The sequence below is a fragment of the Megachile rotundata genome, chromosome 5, assembly GCF_050947335.1.
Source record: "Megachile rotundata isolate GNS110a chromosome 5, iyMegRotu1, whole genome shotgun sequence".
NCBI classification, from domain to species: domain Eukaryota; kingdom Metazoa; phylum Arthropoda; class Insecta; order Hymenoptera; family Megachilidae; genus Megachile; species Megachile rotundata.
Genome location: NC_134987.1, coordinates 18670920 through 18692255, shown reverse-complemented (window position 1 = coordinate 18692255; position 21336 = coordinate 18670920). Strand labels below are relative to the sequence as shown.

At 41.1% G+C, this 21336-nt stretch overlaps 1 protein-coding gene across 6 annotated transcripts in view; it reads left to right on the top strand.

The window, feature by feature from the left end:
* Ten-a (Teneurin-a transmembrane protein) overlaps window positions 1-21336 on the top strand; it is a 495126-nt gene that overhangs the window by 432172 nt on the left and 41618 nt on the right. For all 6 annotated transcript variants that reach the window (XM_076532164.1, XM_076532165.1, XM_076532166.1 and 3 more), the window contains one exon: window positions 20418-20698. In XM_076532164.1, coding sequence (XP_076388279.1) covers window positions 20418-20698 — 281 coding nt within the window. The remainder of the gene's footprint in view (window positions 1-20417; window positions 20699-21336) is intronic.

The window sequence follows — 21336 nt, the reverse complement described above, 5'->3', positions numbered from 1 at the left end:
GTAAGTACCGGAGCACTCGTCATTTTCTGGCAGCTTCCTCGTGCGGGTATCCAAACGGTCGACACTCGGTGTACCCATGGTTAATTTCGTCTGGCTAAGTGTCTGCCGGCGAAGACGCAACTATGCGGTAACACTGTGTGCGTGTACGGAGCGATACACACCAAGACGAAATCTTCGGTGACGATGGTATGTACACGGCTTCGAGACGACACGGACGAGAGGGAACGATGAAACGACAATTACGTTGAAATAGTGCTTCCGCCAAGAGGAGCACCAATGCCCTCTTCCAACCGCCGACCATTGGCGTCCACTACTGGCCTCTGGTATGCATCCCTTAAACCCCGTTCACAACCTAAGAAACCGAGGTTTACTCGAAAGATGTTTGAAGCTTGATAATTAACTTCCACGTTTGGAGAGTTGAGCTTGTGGTTGTGTGGACACTCTGAAATTGACATTCAGTTTTTGGTAGTCGGGAAATTGGGAATTTAGGAGTGGGGTTGTGGGAATGTGGAGATTTGAAGATGGGGGAGTGTGGTTTGCAGAAGTGAGATTTTGGGAATGTAGGAATTTGAGAATATGGAACTGTAGGAATGTGGATATTTGGAAACTTGGATGTATGGGTGTGTGGTAATATGCAAAAGTGAAATTTTGAGATTGTAGGAATTTGGGAAAGTGGGAAGTTAGGAATGTAGGAATTTGAGAATATGAAACTGTAGGAGTGTGGATATTTGGAAACTTGGATGTATGGGTGTGTGGTAATATGCAAAAGTGAAATTTTGAGATTGTAGGAATTTGGGAAAGTGGGAAGTTAGGAATGTAGGAATTTGAGAATATGAAATTGTAGGAGTGTGGAAATTTGGAAACTTGGATCTATGGGAGTGTGGTAGTATTCGAAAGTGAAATTTTGAGAATGTAGGAATTTGGAAAAGTGGGAAGTTACGAATGTAGGAATTTGAGAATATGAAATTGTATAAATGTGGAAATTTGGAAACTTGGATCTATGGGAGTGTGGTAATATGCAAAAGTGAAATTTTGAGACTGAGGAATTTGGGAAAGTGTGAAGTTAGGAATGTAGGAATTTGAGAATATGACACTGTAGGAATGTGGAAATTTGGAAACTTGGATTTATGGGAGTGTGGTAATACACAAAAGTAAGAATGGGAATGTAGAAATTTGAGAAAGTGAGAAGTTAGGAATGTAGGAATTTGAGAATACCAAAAATGCAGATATAAAACTTGAGAATCCGACAATATGAAAATCCGACAATACGACAATATATAAATTTAATTTGAAAATTGCAGTTTTACATCTTTCAAAACGTCTTCAATACTTCGCATTTGTGAGTAAACTAATATTCAGATATTCCATATTATCTCGAAACGAGAGAAGTGCATTTATACCGCTATCAAAAGAGCCATTTAAAATGATTTAGTAAGCGTTTGCTGTCGGTGACTCGTTTAATGTGTACGCGGCTTTATATTTCGAGCAGGATGCAAGTGGAGCGTTTCGTCTTTATAAATTCGTCTTTCGCTCCACGGAAAAGACATCCTCGCGTCGCTAATGAGGGGAGGACTTACTCGTGCTTCGAATTGATTTACACCGCTCGGACGGAATTAGCTTTTGCGAGAAAAAAGTCCTGCCGAGATGTGATACATTGGTCCGTTTGATTCATTTGTAGAGGCTCTGAAAGATGGGCCGCGATGTATTTTTGGAAACGGGATGAATGAAGAGGAGATTCATTCATGTGTACTTCACAGGAGAATTTTCGTGTTGTGCAAAATGCTTTAAACTCCTAGCGAGTTATTCGTGTAACATGTTCGAATAATATTAGGATTTTAATAAACAACATAATTCATGTTCAGATTTGGAGAAATACTCAAAGCCTTTTAGAACTGTAACTTTAATATTAAATTATGCTGTATTTAATTTTTTTTATGAAGTCAAATATCTTTGATGTGATACTTGCATTTGTCTTTCTGATAATTAAAGGAATAGTAATGTGTATGACGTGTAAGACGTGTTTTAATAAAAAGGTGTAATGTTTATTATCTTCCGGTTTGTCATTGGTAATATGTCCAGGTGATGGAACAACATTGATCGTTCGAGGAAGCTTATTCCGAGATATCCGGGATAAGTTCCGGAAAAACTGTAAAGTACATGGTCGGATGAAATATTGCTGGTGGATAGATTTGCAACGATTCGAGCTGGGTTTCCGTGTGTCATAAATCTTGTCCGCCTGCACAGTTTGAGGGCAATAAATAGAAAGGATTCGCTCGGTTGGGCAGAGTTTAAAGGATTTCTTTTATACGTGTCAATACAGAGCTCTGAAAAGAAGTTATTTAATAAGACCATTGTATGTACTGTATCAGATAAGCTGCAAAATTGATACCTCTTGCAAATTCCCTTAAAAGAACACTTGGTACTTTCTGTCTTCTTCAGCTGTCATTATTTTATTATAAAACAGGGTTCATTCCGTACTATTTTTCTTCTTTCTTCTGTTTTATAGGTCATTCACGTTAAAGTTCTTAAATTTTTGAGCTTGAGAACTTGCGAGTTTTTGAACTGGTTTATTTTACAATTCGACAGTTTAGGAGCTTGAAAAGTTAGACATACAAGAACTTGGAAATTTTAAAGTCTCGCAACTTGCAAACTTGAGAGCTTGGAAACTTAAAAGTTAAAAAATTTGAAAACTTGAAAGATTCACATTTTGCGAATGGTTTAACAATTCAGAAGCTCGAAAGTTCGAAGGTTTAAGAATTCGAAAACCTGATAGTATTTCTCCATCGTTTCATAGGGTGAGAAATAATGTTTGCGAAAATAAAGTTCCGAAAATAAAAATAATGGAGGGCATAAAATAAAATTTAAATTGCCGCTGTCTCAGCAGTCCACCGTCCAAGGGTTAAATTTCTCGAGGCTCGTGTTTGCATAAAACGACGAAATCCACTTATCTCTCGCAGCGCCATAATGTAGAACAGCGTCGAAGGTAAGGATCATCGATCATCTGGCGAAAAAGTAGGATCAACCAACTTACGCCCTACGGGCGTAACGGCATGAATGAAGGGCCAACCAGCGGTATTGTCAACAGATCCTCGACAGCCTCAACAAGTTGAGTAATGAGTGGCGTTTTAGCCTGTAAATTATCATCGAGCTTGTTCCTCTCCCCTTCGGGGCTGGAATGAATGGCGCGTGACATAGAAGAAAGCTACACTCCGCGCTATAAATAGAGGAACACTGCACCGGATAGAGCGGAAGAATCCGTGGTCGGAAGTTGAGGCGCGAAGCTCGCGGGATGAAGCGATTTTCGAGTTCATTATACGACAAGGGGAACTGTTGGGTTCGTGACACTTACGACCCGTTGTAAATTTAGTTTATACCACTTACGATGTGCTAGTTCCTGCGAACCAGTTGCAATGAACAGGTTCGATGCGATGTACAGGGCGCGTCAAAAAAGATGCACAATCGATAATAATTTCATATCTCATTTTGTGTTTCATTTTACGATCTGGACTTTACTTAAACTCTTGAGAGATACACTTTATTCCATATAGTCATATTTGATCTACACTCAAAGTGTGTCAGCTAACATTTTTTGTTTTACTCGATCCAACTGTGTTTTAAAAAGAATGAAGGAAATTTTTCAACACAATGTATCGCGAGATTTATTGTGATAGTAAAGGTAAAGTAGGGTCAGTATTGGGTCGAAAATCCAATGGCTGCCACTAATTTCACTGATCGCCAACGAAGGAAGACGCTAAGAAAATTGGACAGAAGAGAGACGTGGGTCGTCCGTTGTGTAGAGTGACTCCGAATAGACCCGTTCAAATACAGGCAAGCTTGAGGGACTGTCTTGCAGACAGAGCATATATAATGCAACGGACAATCGTGACCCTTGAAATTAGATTTATCCGGGGCTGCAGTTGACTCACGAACCAGAGAGGTCAGCTCTTCTCGTACGGTTGAGGATCGTGACCGTTTCTATCGTGGATCGAATTTAGACGACTTATATTAACACTTTCCTTGATATCCACATATTCTTTGACTTATTTTTATGCGCTGTATGCATTGATTGTAATTGAAAAACTGATAATTGAGCTAATTAGGCCGGTGCAGAAATAATTCTGACTTTTGAAATTTAAGAATCAAGGGTTTGATAATTCAGTATTTTAATACTTAGATAATTTAGGAATCGTCTCATTACTTTTGCGTTAAAATAAGGGGATTCTTTTTTCTTTGCCAGCAGTAAGTTAATGCTCATGATCGACTTAACAGTACACGTCAATTGCAAAACGATTGCTTCGGCTTTCCGAAACTGGTGTTAAATTAACTTGAAAGCTCTGGTCACGAATATTGTGTACTTACTCGCTTGCTCGTGGTCCGCACGACTATGAACACAAATGCATTAAAGCTTTGAGTTCGAGGAGGGAAACGTTCGTCCGATCGGACCAGCGTTCTACGAAATGTTTGTACTTCGATAATTGACAATTTGACGACCAACACGAATTAACGTAATTATAGGGGACACAATGGTACGTCATGCAGTCCATTATAACGCTATTTTTTATTGTATCTGCTCTCGTTTTATTCATCTCCTGTACGGTCGAATATTTCAGTTTATTTTCCGGCGAGTCATTAATACACTTTTATGCGAAATCTCTTTAGAAAAATTGTATGGATTATGAGTTACTTTTTATGGACATTACATATCGTGGAATATGACTTCATATGGAAATGTGAAATTTTTAGGTTTCACATTTTCAGATTGCCAAGAGGTCACGTTCATAAATTCTTAAATTTTCATACAACTCTAAATCCTCAAATATTTCCTGCAAATTCACCAGGAAAGTTCACCACCCAATGTACCCTGAATTCAAAATTGCAATTGAAATGAATTCATAAATAAATGAAAAGGAAGCGTATGGTTTGCATCGCAATTGTATCCGTGCAGATGAGACTAATTAATGAGATCCATATAAAAAATATCTGTAAAAGTTTGAACACATTGGTCGAACGAAGTGGACAATGGGCTTTTAATCGCGAGCTTTAATACGCGTAATCATCGAACATAATTATTAACGACGCTCCACGACAACGAGGACAGAAGCAGTCGAAATTCGAAATTTATTAGAATCGCGAGGAATGGTCGTGAGCAACGTAATTAATGAACGTCACGTAGAGTCGGCCTGCCGGCGAAATTAATTGATTCGAGCGACGCGTGTTGCTTGCTTTTTATCTCGGCCCGTGGCTATCATTAACTTCTCTTCGACTAATTATTCATCCGGCTCCGGTGTTAATGATTGCACAAGGGTAGACGAACAACGAGCATTAATGACACTCGTGACGTGATTTTGCGGTCTGATCGCGTTCCACCGTCATTGACAAAAGATCATAATTTGCCGATGAATATTTTGGAGAGCCGTTAATGATTTTTTTGTTTGCCGGCTTTCGAGGTCGATGGACAACACGGGCTGCAGAGTTTACGAGAAACTGATGGTTAAACTTTGGAGCACGTTATTCATCTTTTATGCATGAGTATGCTAATCAAAAGGAATAAAAAATGATTCTTCGTTAATGGATGTTCGTAATACACCTTTTAACACGTTTTTCTTAAGTAGGCTTCATCACAGTTTTAACGATGACTGAAAGCCGTAAAATGAAAACAACTAAAACTCGCAATTGATCGTTTGGGGGAAAATACATGATGCGGTGTACTATTTTATTTGAAGTAGTTTATTACGTACTGGACCTTTGTAGAAAAAATAATTATACAAATTTGAAAAAAATTTTAAGCACAGAATATCCGAAACAGCCTGCATGCGTGCGATAAGAAAAGGATAATTGAAGAGTAAATAGGAGAACGTGGGACACGATACGTTGTTCCCGACAGTTTCATGAAAGCTGATAAAAGATAAATTAATGTTATTGTGCGAGGAGTAGGTGGTCGATTGACAAGAGATACTTCGTGTCAGGCAACATGACTAAGTGGTCGATTGAAGAGCACCCGGGGTTCCACTCGTATGAAGAGCAAATATTATTTATCTCGTAACAACGTTTGCCGTAATTGCGGCGATACGACTGTTTCCACGTAACCAACATAGGACAACGTTCGTTTTCCACCCTAATTCTCCTTTTTTCTCCGTCACAATCGGCTTGTGCGTGTACAGGTACGCGCGCGTATTCGAATTTAGGGTAAATAGATTGCGCTGTTTGAAACGTGGGGTGAACACCGTGCAAATAGAAACCATCCAGTCGATAATATCGCGATTAATTTTCTGCGTACGGTATTGGTTCGCGATATTCAAATATGCTTGTTCGTTGGTTGTTTGAAGTGGCTCACCAGTGACTTATGATAAACGTTATAAGTACAGTCGAGCGAAATACCGGGAATTTTCGAAGGAGAGTTGAAAATTTCTACGGAAGTTCTGAAACAGCAGCGGCGATGTCGGAGATAAAAATGTTGAACATGGAAATATCATGGGGTAGCGAGTTGGCCAATACAAACGTCGAAATCATCCCATTTGAACCCTACAACGCATTTCACCGTTCCAGTCCATAATCCTGCACGTTGCTGCTCCGTTTCCCAAACCAGCAAATTTAGCTGTCTGGCCATTCTCAAAAACAAAGGACAACACTGTTCCAAGGCTAACTGCCAACGCTAAACTGCAACCCCATCCTCGAGCAGCCGCAATTTCAAGCAAAGTCGTGTCCACACACGCGAGCACTCCGGCTGAAAAGGAAAAAGCTGCCAAAAAAGGTCATCCAAGAAAATTGCACGGAGCGAGACGAAGTGGCTCGCAAACAATTACACTCGCCGTGGCCACGAGGACTGCTTGCCGGGTCATTGAAGGCAGCTGCGGAGGAATCGCACGCGTTAATGTCGCGTGCCGCGTAACGATCCGGCCGCATTTGTTATTCCTCGGAAATGGGACGAGCAGACGGAGTAGCGAGCGTGCAAACACGGCATTATCATCGTCGTTAGAGAAAACACCGGCTCGCGAAGCGTTTCTCGGCTCGTCGGCTCGGCGCCGTCCGCTCCGTCCGTCCTCCACCCGCTTCCTACTCAAAATAATGACGGCTCGCGCTTCGATGCCCCACGCCACGTTCCTTTTTCCTTCTTCCTCGACTCGTTGGATCCCTGACCGAACCTCCTCGAGATTTTTCCTCCTCGTCGAAATCGAGTTTCCTCGAGCGGAAATGTCCTGCTCTCGATTGTCCCGTTGCGAGAAGGGAGCTCTCGAGCGATTTGCTTGAACAATCGCTTTGATCGTACTCGGATGGTGAACGTTTTGTACCGGTGGTTTATTTTCTGGCGCCAGACTGGTGATTTCGAGAGTGAAATATGAGTAGGGAGTTTTAACATGGAAATTGATGATACTGTGTTTGCTTTGGTAAACAAAAGCCGTGCTCCGAGTGTAGCCGAAATTGTATTTATTTAAATGACGATGTACACGGAGATCGATTTTAGAATTGACACGTAGTTCGTTTGGAAGCGCAAAGGAACTTTATTATACTAAAAAATCACCAATTTTTATGAAACTTAGTTTCGTACTACCCATAAATTTATTACACGCGAATATCCCTGCAGACGATGTGAGATAAAATAGATCTCTCTATCATACTTAATCTACACTCCGAATCGCAAAGTCTTTAACCTATCAAAATTGAGTAACCTTCTGTTCCCGTGCTGCAATTCAAACTCAGCTTGGCTTACTTTTCTCGATCCCTACGAAGTCATAAAGTCAACTCTGATATACTCGAACTATCACGCACTGGTGTCATAGAAGAACTTGTCATATCTAAAACTTCGTGCACGTACCTGGAACTCGTTCAACTGCTTCCACGTACTAATTCACGAGACATTTGTCAAGTTCATTCGCTACCTGAAAATACATCAACGCAGTTTAACTTCATTTCGCTCAAACATCGATTCTTTCATATATCAGGATTTTGAAATTGCACAAGTTCTCGAGATCGCTACAGTGTTCCATATGATATATGCATCCGAAACGTTCGTTACGTGTTCGGCATGAAAAATCAGGTTCAACGGGCTCCGAAGTCGCGGGCTGCAAGTATAGAAAAAGTCGAGAGGAAATGTCAAAGCCCGGCTCGTTTTGTTTCCGCATTTCCGGTGAACCGTACTTGACCGACGGTTTCCCGGATTTCTAGGCTAATGGTACACTTGGAGGTTTTAAAAAAGGAACGCGAGCCACGGTTCTCGTTCGGAGATATCGTGAATATCCCTGTAATCACCTCTTTTCGACTGCTTGCAGGCGGAAACGTGATTAGCGACGAAATGCTATACCTCGCGGATGTAGCAGCCACGAAATGCTCAAAAATCGCTAAAATGAGATTTATCGTGGAACCAACTAATAAAAGAATTTTATGGCATTCTATGAAATCTCGGTTAACCCAATAACGATGAAAAGCTCAATCAAAAATTTAATGTTAATTTAAAATTTTGTTAAGCTCCTTCTCGTGGGAACATCTACGTAAATTAATTTTACCATCGCTGTTAAGCAAATATTTTGCTTATGTGTATATTTAACTGAACATTTAAGAACTTTATGCAATGTGTGACAAACAAAAATTCATGCATATGAGGATTAAGGGTTATGCATTTAACAATGGATCACCTAATCAACTTCCACATATTCTTGTAATTATATGTACTGCACAAGTAACATATGTGTCATATACATATGTCAATGTCGATCTGATGCTGCTCAGCGTCTGTCATGAACATTAATTCCAGTACTACTTGATACACAAATTAAATGAAATTCGATCTCACCAAAGTTACCTAACCTAACCACGTTTACCAAAAACACCGTAAAAGTATTCACATAACAACAGTATAACATTTAACGTCTCTCCGAGATCGTATAAATCCGTAAGGTATAAGAAAATAAATAAATAAATCGGTGGAGAAAATCATCAATGAGCTTAGGGTCAGAAGGGAGAAGGGTGGAAATAAAGAAGGGGGGATAACGAGAAAACGAAGGAACGCGAAGTCGTGACGAACAAAAAGCTTGAACGGCGGGGACGCAAGGGCGATGGCCAGGTATTTTTGCATTATCGTCACGTGCACAGTCTTATTACGGGCACACGTGGTGTAATATTCTCCCCTTCGTCCTCTTTCGAGGTTCGCGTCTCGACTCGCGGCTTCGTTCGCCGGAGCATCGTTGGCTGTCGCATTGTTAGAATGCGACAGGCGGCGTTCATCCACGACGACATGGGGGAGGATGATCGAATAGCGGCAAAGTTTGCGGCACCCGACGATGATACATCCCCCTTAGTCGATCTTCGAACTTCGCTTTCTGTGGAGAAAAAGAGATCAAGGATGCCGTCGAAGGTTGGAGGGTTGTTCTTCGTAAACTCTTGGACAGAGTCTTGCAGGTCTAAAATGGTCTTACATCTCCATGCAACACTCTCCAGTGTGTCTTAAAACTATAATGTTTATCTTACAGCGAAGATGTTACAATTACGAAGAATATTTTCAGTATGCTAACAGTTAGCCAGCATAGCGAAATCCCAATCATAAGATCTCACTCCAGAATTCTCACTCCATTAGGATAATATCGCATGTATATCGGAAAATTGTTGTCAAATTAAATCGCTGCACCCTTCAAATTCTGCCTTTGAAGTTTAAATATATTCCAGATTACGATGCAAGTGTTCTCCAGGAAGATGTCGACCGTATACACGCTAAAGCTTTTATCAAATCGTTAGATAATACGTGTCAGAACGTTTCCTTCCTCGTTTTGATCACTCAACGCGCACTAAACGGGAATAAAATGTAGATAGCGAACTCACAAACGAACGGCAGAGTCCATAAAATCCGCGCGATGAAACATTCATGGGTATACTAAAAAAGAATATACGGCTTCTTTCGTCCGATACGAGGGTGACAGCTTAAAGAAAATCGCTGGTAAGAACGGTCCAGTGGAGCTGCTCGTTAGCGGCTCCTCCAACTTCGACACGAAGTCTCGAACGATTTCCTTGCATTATTCCCGTTGACACGGGTCGCCTGTCCCGGCAATGACTTTGAAACGTTGACGATTTTCGAACCGACAATGGACCCGTAACGAATTGAAACGGATATTACGCCACCCTTACACGAAGCATATACACGCACGACAACGCAACAGGACCGCTTTACACGTGTGTGAATACCGGATTAACGATAAAAAATAAAAATAGAATACAACGTTTCGAAATATTAAGCATCGTTCTGTAAAGTTATTAATAAAATGACAAGAAAATATATCATGTAGCAATAAGCCGTGTGTAAATTCTGCACAGTAATTTTAAGGAATAAACTCTACATTTTTAAATAAAATTCCAGAATAGAATTTGAAGAGTAAGTAAATTCTACGTAGATTACACTTTTCGGATAAAATCTGTTTGACGTATGCAGTCGTGAAAAGCAGGGAACGTAAAACTCTGGCGAATATACGAAATTACTGAAGCATGTTGCTCTTTTTCTTAGACACATGCTATGCATCCTTTAAAAGGCTACACCTTCATTGTCAAAGTGCATGTGCTCACCCTTCGCGGCGAAAGGGTTGCTCTTTCGCGGAGACTGACTTGAAAGCGTCTTCTCTTTGCGGCTATACTCAATGATACACGCGAATCTCTTTGAATCTTTCTGAATGTATGACGAGACTAGACGCGGTACATCTTACACATTAAAAAAATAGAAAGAAAGGCAAGCAGACTGAAATGGAGAAATTTTTTTTACGTACAGGATTACGAAAATATAAATTTTTGAAGTTACTAGAATCTCTTAAAATTATCTTAGAATATCTTTAAATTATTATTCTAGTATAAATAGTTAGTTTATTCGTCCCTAAGTTATGACAGGACCCGAGACTCATCCACGTTACCGTAATCACCCGCTAAATTTTACCCCTGTCATCACCAAAATCATGCACATCAGCGTCTGAAACTTTAAATCGGTGTGTGCCATCGTTTCCACGGGATCGAAATACAGGAGGGGAGGTAATACACTCAGGGGTGGCACAGGGTGAGATTATCGAAGCTGGTCACGTTCGGGGCTGCTGTTCGTAACATACGCGCGGTGGGAACAAACGAGATAGCGTTGAAAAAAAAGGCAAGAAGCGTCGTCCAATGGCAGACGTTATTACGAGACACTGTAGAATAGCGTAGAATGTTCGCAACGAGGGGCAAAGGTCGTAAGGCGTCATCCGGTTAACACTTTACTAGATCCGGATGTATCAATTGATGAAACTCCGCTACTGAAAATTGTACAGGGGAAAATGTGCTACCGATCGGATTTCTTTTTCGGGAATCGGGACATGATTTTTACAAATTCATTTGTAGGATGATTTAACACAGAATGGATACATCTGATTTAATATAAAATTAAGTAAACTTGATTTAATCTGAGACACTGTATTTAAGCTAAGCTCTCAGGCACTGCAGTTAAGCTCAGTGTAATATGTGTAAACATAACCTGACCTAATATGAGTAATCTAACCTATACTAATAATATCTAACCTATATTAATATGTCGTAACTTAATTCGTAATATATGTAAACCTAAATAATTATAATCCAACCCCAATGAGTATGAATATACTTAATCTAAAGCAATGAATCTTAACCCACTTCAATGTGAATGATCTAATCCTAACATAATACTAATCCTAACTTAACCTAATATACATAAGTTATCAGAGCTCATGTACCTTACATAATCATATGTATGAACTGTCAAAGGGTAGAGAAATGGGATTAAGATATGCATGTCAGTGGCGATCGATGGTGACCCAGAAAGTGATCTAGCAAGATCAATTTCTGAGTAATTCACTATGTATCGTTACCACTCGCAGCTGGTATCCTTTTAACACGACTAGGCAATAAACCACGGTAGTTCGTGAAGGGAGCAGAAGAAGAGACAGGATTTACGCGGGATTGTATTACCGAGCACACTGCAGCTGCCTGGTGTCACATTTTATAACGTTGCGAGTGACATTAGCCCCGTCCGTTCTCGTGTTCAACTGTCGGAGACACGAGGCCACGGAATCCATTTAAAGATAGTACATCTGCCTGGCCTCAGTTAATAAGTGCCATTTACTGTGAACGGAGCCTTCTTCGTACACCATTACTCCGATTCCTTGAATGATCATTTGAAAATGCTTTCGGAGACTTCTCGATATGGTGTCTCAAGTTCACAAATCCCCAAATTCCCAATTTCAAAATTCTCCTATTCCAAATTTCCCCAATTCCCACTTTCTCCAATTTCCACTTTCCCCAATTCCAAATTTCCCCAATTCCCACTTTCTCCAATTTCCACTTTCCCCAATTCCAAATTTCCCCAATTCCCACTTTCTCCAATTTCCACTTTCCCCAATTCCAAATTTCCCCAATTCCCACTTTCTCCAATTTCCACTTTCCCCAATTCCAAATTTCCCCAATTCCCAATTTTCCCAATTCCAAATTTCCCCAATTCCCACTTTCCCCAATTTCCACTTTCCCCAATTCCAAATTTCTCCAATTCCCACTTTCCCCAATTTCCACTTTCCCCAATTCCAAATTTCCCCAATTCCCAATTGCCCCAATTCCATATTCCCCAATTTCAAATTTTTCCAATTCGCAATTTCCCCAATTTCCAAATCCCCAAATTCCCAAACCCCCAAATTTCCAAATCCCCAAATTCCCAAACCCCCAAATTTCCAAATCCCCAAATTTCCAAACCCTCAAATTTCCAAATCCCCAAATTTCCAAACCCCCAAATCCCCAAATCTCCAAATCTCCAAATCCCCCAATCCGCAATTCCCCAAATTCCCAAACCCCCAAATTTCCAAATCCCCAAATTTTCAAACCCCCAAATTTCCAAATCCCCAAATCCCCAAATCCCTAAATCCCCAAATCCCCAAATCCCCAAATTCCCAAATCCCCAAACCCCAAAATCCAACCCCTCCAAAAATGTTTAAATTTCCAACTTCAATGCACGACAAGGCATTCCACATAAATAATAATTTTCGCATAAACACGTCTTTTGCAAGCGCGTATTTCTGTCAGGGGTTGTTCTTAATTAATATTAAAAGAACGTGATTAATAATTAGAGGAGCGGCGCGGTTAGAGGCACTCGGTTCGAAACGTCAGTCACGTTAGTTCGCTTGTTCTTTTACGGTGAAACGCGAACGAGCGCCGCTTCCGACACGATAATTACGCTCTTCTGACGTTCGACTCGCGTGGTTAATTGCGATTCTTCGCCCGTTTCGACGTTTACGATCAACGCGCACCACGGAACGAACGTGCCGCGAACGACCGATTAAAATTACAATCGAAACTTTGTCGCTTCTGAATCATTTCGATTGGATCGATACAGTCAGTTTCGTTCCAACGTTTCGTGAAAGTGATACCGCGTTTAATGGCACTTTTTTCGAACCTCTCTTCGTGGCTGTTTCAATTTCTCTTCCATTATTTTTTACTTCTCGTGTCGAAAAACCGGTGGCCTCTTTCTGATAATTATCGTTGTCACTTTAAACAACGACAGAAATTTCGTGTATACTTTTTACCCTGTATATCAAATTCATTAAAGAACGTGCTTGTCTTCTCAGAAGGAATAAAATCGCATACTCAAGAATGCTAAACCGGCGTTCTTAAAAATGAACGAATAAAATACATGTTCCGTGAAAACAAGAAAAAAGGTATGAATGAATAAACAGTTTCTAACGGTGTGTACCATCCTTGTACGACAGGAGTAGTGGCTCGAAGGGTGCACTCGCTAATAATAGGCGCGATAGCACTGAATATTCAAGGCGTCGCGACGCCTTGAAGGAAAGGTCGACGTTATCGCGATTTTAAAAGGCGTTAGAATCTCCCGGGCTTTCGCGTTCGATGACCCACGTAGTTTACGAGCGTTACACCCCCTCGCGGCAGAAGCTCGAGGATCTCGTTTCCTCGAGCTACTCTTTGAATATTAATCTCATCCGGTAACGAGGAAGCGCTTCGAGGAAAGGATCCATCGCCCACGAACCGACCAAATGATTATTGACCGTCGGCTGATTGCTTCGATTGATCGTGTGTGTTACATATTTAACCCTTTCATCTCGGACTATAATCTATGAGGACCTCTTGGTTCTCCATAGACGTTCAATGAGTGCACTGCGGCTGTTTATGCAATTATGAGAAACCGAAGTTTGCTAAGTGAACATAGGTATAATTTATACCTTGCGAAATTTTCAAAAATTGCAGATAGTAAAAATATTTCTGTGTACAAAGGGTTAAATTTACGATATTGTTCTGTACAAAAATTTTACAAGGCTACACTTTCATCTGTGACAAGAGATTAGAGAGAATATTTAGAGTGCTATAAAAAAGGTAGAAACCCTAAAATGACATAGTAGGATATTAAAATCCTTCGTAAAAATTATACGACATATAATTTATAAGTTAATAGCGGTAGGTAATATTGTATAGATGAACTCCTCACCTTAATCAGAAATTCATCAACTATTCAATCTCGCATCTATATGTATAACATCCGTGTCTCGAAGTTCTCATCTATTTATGTTGCTCGTATGTATCGCGAAATTCGGCAGTACCAATCACAGATGTTCAATTAATCAATCATGCCAGTTTCTGCTAGGTATAGGAGCAATATCACTGAATCTTCGTGTCCTTCCATTAGCAATTGCTATTATCCATAATTAATGCTTCGATTGCCAGTGGGGAAGAAAATTCAATTAAATTCATTTTTAGGAACTTTTCAGCTGTTCTCATTTTCATGATACGTGTTCGTTTCTATTTCTCGTTGATATCTCGTATCGTCAAAGGTGGAAAATTCATACAAATGTGGTAATATAACGAGACTGTCTACTGTTGTGCAGCGAGCAGTAATAGTATCGTTTCAACGAAACGTCGTGCTGCGAATTTTCCTCGAAACACAACTGTTCGAGAAATAAAAGACCTCTCGAGCGAAAAATCGGCTCGTCCGCCGATAAATTTCATTTAACGGGTCTATAACAAGGGCACGTTCTCGTCCAGCTTCACCTTTCCTCCATCGAGCGAACAGACTTCATTATTCCCGTCGCAGCGGTCATAATTTCCTTTCTTTTCACTGTTTTCTTTTTTCATTTCTCGCCTGGAAGTACGATTCAATTTCAAACGGGGAGAACGACCCCGCTTCGAGTTACGGATCCTTGTGTCATTTTACCTTTCGTGAGCGACGACCAGCAACGACGCGGTGTCAGATTTTTATTAGAAGAATTCTTTGAACGTGTCTCGGCTTTCCGACTGTCTCTCGTGCTCGGCCATATCTTCTCGTGTGTCCGAACGCGTTTCCGCGAATCGAATAAACACTGATGGTAACGAACAATCTCGAACGATGTCGTTTCCTTTGACCCTGTTCGCACTACCACACCGGTCCGAGATTTTTGAAAGCGGTAAAGGAATTATCTTCGTCCATCCAATCTGTTGTCGACTCTGATAACATAGTTTCATCTTGCATATTGTTGCTTCTGTGCCGCGATCGCGCGAGAACAGAATATTCTGTAATTTCACGAGAGTGGTTCGCAATTGGAAAGCTAGGAGTGCTTAGTTTTCGAGGGAATTACTGACACCGGTTAATGGAAAGAGAATACATATTTCGTAACAGGGACCGAAGTTTGATTTTCGGTAACGAGATTCGTTTTTGGTAAATGATTTTGTAACAGGAATTTGCAATCTGCTAACGAAACGTGCAGCAACGTTATCACATACCTTTACACAGATTAAACCTGCGAGTTGCGTCGAAATATTTAACTCGCTCTAACTATCGATGACCTCGGATCAAGCCTCCCTTTAACGAGTAACCATCTACGAATAGGATTTAAAATAAAATTGCAAAGAGGTAGTAGGAAAAATAGGAAGAATTTTGAAGAACCACTAGTCCCCGGTAAAATGTACCCTCTCGACAAGGGGTGCCGCGAGGCGACAGGAGTCTCGTCATCGCGCGACAAGTCCCAGCACGAGTAGGAGTGGCACGTTCGAGCAAAATTCACGAGTCAAGGAATCCCTGGAGGCGTCGATAAAATTCCTGCTTTCGCTACAGCGCCGTTCCTGCGCTGCTCGCGGCTGTTCCAGCAAAATATTCTAATTCGAGGCACGTTCGACGTTTCAGGTGGTTCTGTCGCCGTATATCCACGTTTCCTTCTTCGTGTCTCGATACGTGCCATCAGGTTGCTACGCTGCCGCCTAACAACACCTACCACCGATTAGGGGAATTGTCCGGCTGTCTGATACATTGGAAGTTAAAAGGGTAATTGAAGGTGGCGTTGCTGTCACATATTGAGTCGAGTGTTGTCTGAGTGGAAGATTGGAGCGGGTGAGCCGCGAGGACCGAGGATAGGGCCGAGCGTGTGATCCAATTATGATGTAACGAACGCGTCGTTACTTGGGACGCTCGATAACGAGACCGTATACAGCCTCTGAACCATGGTCAGACATCAAACGTTCTTTTCACTCGGGATCTGGCCACTTCGTTAAGACTCGTCTGTTGCTGCTGTTATTGCTGTCGCTTTCTACGATCGCACGCTGCTAGTTCCTTCGCCACATATTTCCAGAGAGAACACATTTATAGGTGTAGGACTAGCGTGAATGTTACTATGCAAAACTGAATATCGTTTCGACTCTTGACTTCGTTACGATGAACTACTAAGAGTTTCGAACAACTTTAACATTCAAATTGAAGGTATTTATGATAGAGGAATTGTTTACTCCAAGTATAGATGTCGAATTAAGAATTATTCGATATTTTCAAAAGTTTTCGTTCTATTGGAAGACTTGTAAAGAAGAAATTCTCTGTCTGCAAACGTCTTCTCAAAACTTTTGTTCCAACAACGTCCAACAGTGGCGTCCCGCAATTTCGCGATGAAAGAGTCCTATTAAGAGTGACAGAAATCTGTCATCCATCTTCGGATTGTCGCTCAATTAACAAATGCATCGAAGAGAAATCAAAGTAAGGGAAGAAGGCGTTGTTCGGTCAGGATTCGTCGAACGTTTAATCGTGATCGGGAACGCAATTCCGTTTCGAGCAGCACTAATCAACTCCCGCGGCGCGGATAAAGCTTCTAATGAGATTGCGAACGTGGCGGGCGGGGTTGGACGTGAATTTTCCGACGGAGACAAATAAATACAGCTTAGGTTAAGAACCTTCAGACAGCTGTACGCCGTTTCATTGCGAACAACCGGATTCCTGATTGCACGTAACGGACAAATGAAGCGAAGGGTAGGAGTAGCTGAAAACAAGATGAACGACGACGACGACGGCCGACTACTGCAGGATGGGAGAGAGAAGATCGAGATGGATGCAGAGGGAAAAGCAACGGAAGAACGGAGTAAGCAGCAATTTGGTGCGTTAACTGCCTGGACCCCTCTTCGAGCCGGCTTAATCCGTTTGCGCGAGTAAATCAGTTAAGCTGAAATTGGGTTATATTTCCTAATCGATACGATGGATTAGGTTATCCTGCTGCTGCGTTCGATGGATCGGCGCTGTACACTTTTTTCGATCAAACTTTATCTTTGTAATTCCTATGTTGTTCCATTGAACACGCTAATTAAACTGTGAAACATCCATACGAGAGCAAAATATATCAAGAAATAAAGAGAGAACACCTTAACTAATACAGAATGAACAGTAGAACCATTTATGGCTCCCGTTACCAAATCTCCCGAATCTCCTTGTCAGATATTTTCTTTTTATAAGACAGACAAAGAATTCCCGTGAAATGACTTGAAAATTGAATTCGAACGATCGGAGATGGACTGGCCGTCGTCCAACTTTTAAGACTCCCATTATTTCGCCGTTAAATTTCTTTCGTCGGTTCGTTTTTGCCCGGCGACGAGTGCTCCGATACTTTTAGTAAATTAATTTTCTGCCGCCGTCTGTTCTCCACTTAATGATCCCAAAGAAAAAGAAATATTTATTACTGCGTATTCCCTTCCCCGTTTCTTCTGTTGCCTCACTGATACAACGAACATCGGGACTTTTGCCAGTGATATTTTCTTCGTCCATTTTTTTCGTTCGTCTCTCTTCATTTTTTCTCTGCGTCGTTTTCTAGTCTCCTCCTTCTTCTTCTTCTCTCTGCGCAGTGTCTGATTGCTTCCTGCCCGAGGAAATACGAGACAGCGGACGTTTATAGGATCGCGAAGCGACCAGAGCCGAGCTGGCGATTATTTATGGTATTTGTCGAGCTATGTTAAATAACGTATACGTTATGCGACACGAGGTGAGACATCTTAATGATACCCCGTGGGACAAACACGAGAACCTTCCGGTCTATGGAATTGGCAAAAGGAAGAAGAAAAATGATCTACGCTTTGAACTGACCTCGCGATTCCGTAGGATGAGATTGCTTTGAAATGCTATTTCGTAAATATTCGCTCTTGCTCTCTGCGAACTATTCATGGGGCGTTTCAAAGGATTTCAGAAGAGTCTTCATAAAAATTTGACGCGACGTTATTTTTGTTGCTAATTGATCAAAATGAATGAACGTAGGATGCTACTTTGAAGTCGCGACAATTTATTTTACACAGTAAATGGAATGTGAAATATGAAATTTCTATGAATAAACCTTCTTAGTCTCAGTTCTGAAAACATAGTGCTTCTGTAGTAACAATATATCTGTTATAAAATAAACATTTTTCTCCAAATAAAAATTGACTCATTTCACTCAATTAGCCTGTCTCCGTTTTATAAGTAAAAATTCCGGAACGTACAAGCGTCACGGTTGAATCGCTATCTTGAAATGATCAACAGAACCTATGAATGGCATTATACGTGATCTACCCTTTCTTTGTTCGAAATCTTATGGAAGAATAACGAATGAAAACGAGCTAAGCGGCTACCGGTATAAAACCGGCACGAACTTAACAATACCCCAGAGCGCCAATATTGAATTTTCCGCTTAAGATTCCGGTGGACCATGGGGTGGGCAGGTGTGGCACCAGAATAGGGCTGGAATTACGCGGACTGAACATGGCTCCTCGCAAATTTCGACCAAAAGCCCGGTGGTTGCCATTCAAATCGAGGAAAACGCGAGCAGCGATTTAGTTCCTAGCCGAACGAGCTTAGTTCCTTTAACGGGGTAACCAGGCCAAGTTGTTTCGTAAATTTTGACCACTCGAGCATGATTTCTTTCCCTCTGTTTCGCTGGGGAGAGAGATTGAGGGGATTCGAGAGGCTGGTACTCGTGTTTCCCTTAATTCGAGTTCCATTTGTGCCGTGGTTCCCTTAAATCGACCTATTACCGGGGGTGATTTTGTTGACCTTAAAGATTTGCAATAGCTTTCCGATACTTTGTTTCGGTTCGATGAAGTTACGCTTACACACGACGAAGATAATGATGGAAACCAAGAATTTAATAACGAGCCCTCAACGATCCAATTTCATTTCATATTATAAAATATTATAATTTATTTAAAGATCTCATTGTTTACTGCATTATAATCATGTTATGCAATGACCTTGAATATTAACACAGCTGATAATAAAAATGAATAAATATGCATTGAAAATTTCACACAAAAAGTACAGTAAAATAAAGTGTAATGATTCGACTGTGCACTCCAATAAATGTCGATAAGATATCGGGTGAAAACGCAACGAACGGAATAAAATATCATAAATATTAATACAGCAGCAATTAAAAGATTAAATTGCTTTCCTCTGACGCTTCCAAATAATTCGTTGATAACAATCGAAGCGCGGGTACAATATAAAGGTGACATAAATTGATACTCGCGTATTTCTTCCCTTATTTAGCATCATAGAACACGCCCTCTAAACGTCCGGACGTTATCGACGAATCACCCTCTTATTCATCCAGACTCCGTATTGAATCCCTGTTTCAACGTTGCCCTTTTCATCCCTCGTTCGAGGAGACTTTGGCCCACCTCTCGATACGGGGATGAAGATAAATATCGCTGATGAAAATAAAATCCTTGACGTAGGTCGGACGGGGCGAGGATTTAACCTGTCACCCTCTCCCTCATCCAGCTAGAGGGTCAAAACCTCGTCGAAAGCCGAGCACAAACGCGTTCGGCTTAATGGGAGCGATTTTTACGCGCCGTCTCGTTGTCACCGCTCGCCGATCGCGCTTACGCTTCTTTTTTCCTCGGCTAAACTTCTTTTTATACTCATCCTTTCTCTTCGTCCATTTATTTTTACATTGCCCTTCGATGACATAACGGACGATCAATCGGCTGATACCGGTTTCGCATTAATTCTCGTACGGGCGCAAATGGACGTTCGCACAAATATTTAAGGTACTTTCGAACGATACGTGACAAATTGCTCGTCGAAAGATTTCCATTAACCGCAATATTTATGAAACGCCACGATTCCTGAATTTTTTAGACAAATGTACGTGATCGGAAAATGGTAATGACGGTCTCGTTTTGTGTTGCAGGCTTCCGCCACCCCAACAGCAGGTGACAGTCGGTTCCGTGGGTGGTGGCCTGGGTGCGGGTGCTGGAAATGGTGGTACAGGCACGGTGGGCGCCCAAGGTCAAGCCATGGTAATGCCAGGATTTCCACTTCGTGCCGCAGCGGTGCCCCATTATTCACCTTATTCGCCGTCACGTTTTCACATCGACAAACGTTGCCAGCATAGATGCTCCTGGAAATGTTTCTCGATCGCCTTGATCCTTTTGGCTGTTGCGCTGACAGCGATGTTGGCTTACTTCGCCAGTAAGTACAGACATTATTACATTCTATACTATGCAAATTATTCTGTAACTAGCGCAGAAATGAACGTGGACGTAGAATCTACTATTGGTCTTCCATCTTATAACTCTAGAACAACTTTAACAGTGTGGAACTACATGAAATATCTGAACAATGTAGTAGAATTAAAAGCTATAGGAAAGGCATAGATTCTAGAGAGAGTCTGAAGAATCTTAGGATAACTTTGGGAGAACTTAAACATTTTCTAACATCATGCATACAATTATGGAAATAAATAACGTGTTGTATAAATCCAAAGTGAAATGAACGTGGACATAGAATCTACTATTGGTCTTCCATCTTATAACTCTAGAACAACTTTAACAGTGTGAAACTACATAAAATATCTGAACAATGTAGTAGAATTAAAAGCTATAGGAAAGGCATAGATTCTGGAAAGAGTCTGAAGAATCTTAGGATAACTTTGAGAGAACTTAAACATTTTCTAACATCGTGTATACAATTATGAAAGTAAATGACGTGTAGTATACATCCGAAGTGAAATGAATTAATGTAGACGAAAATTTGAACGACTAGACCATACGGAAAACATATCCGCATCTTCGTAAAAATCAATCTGGTTCTGATCAATACACCGCGCA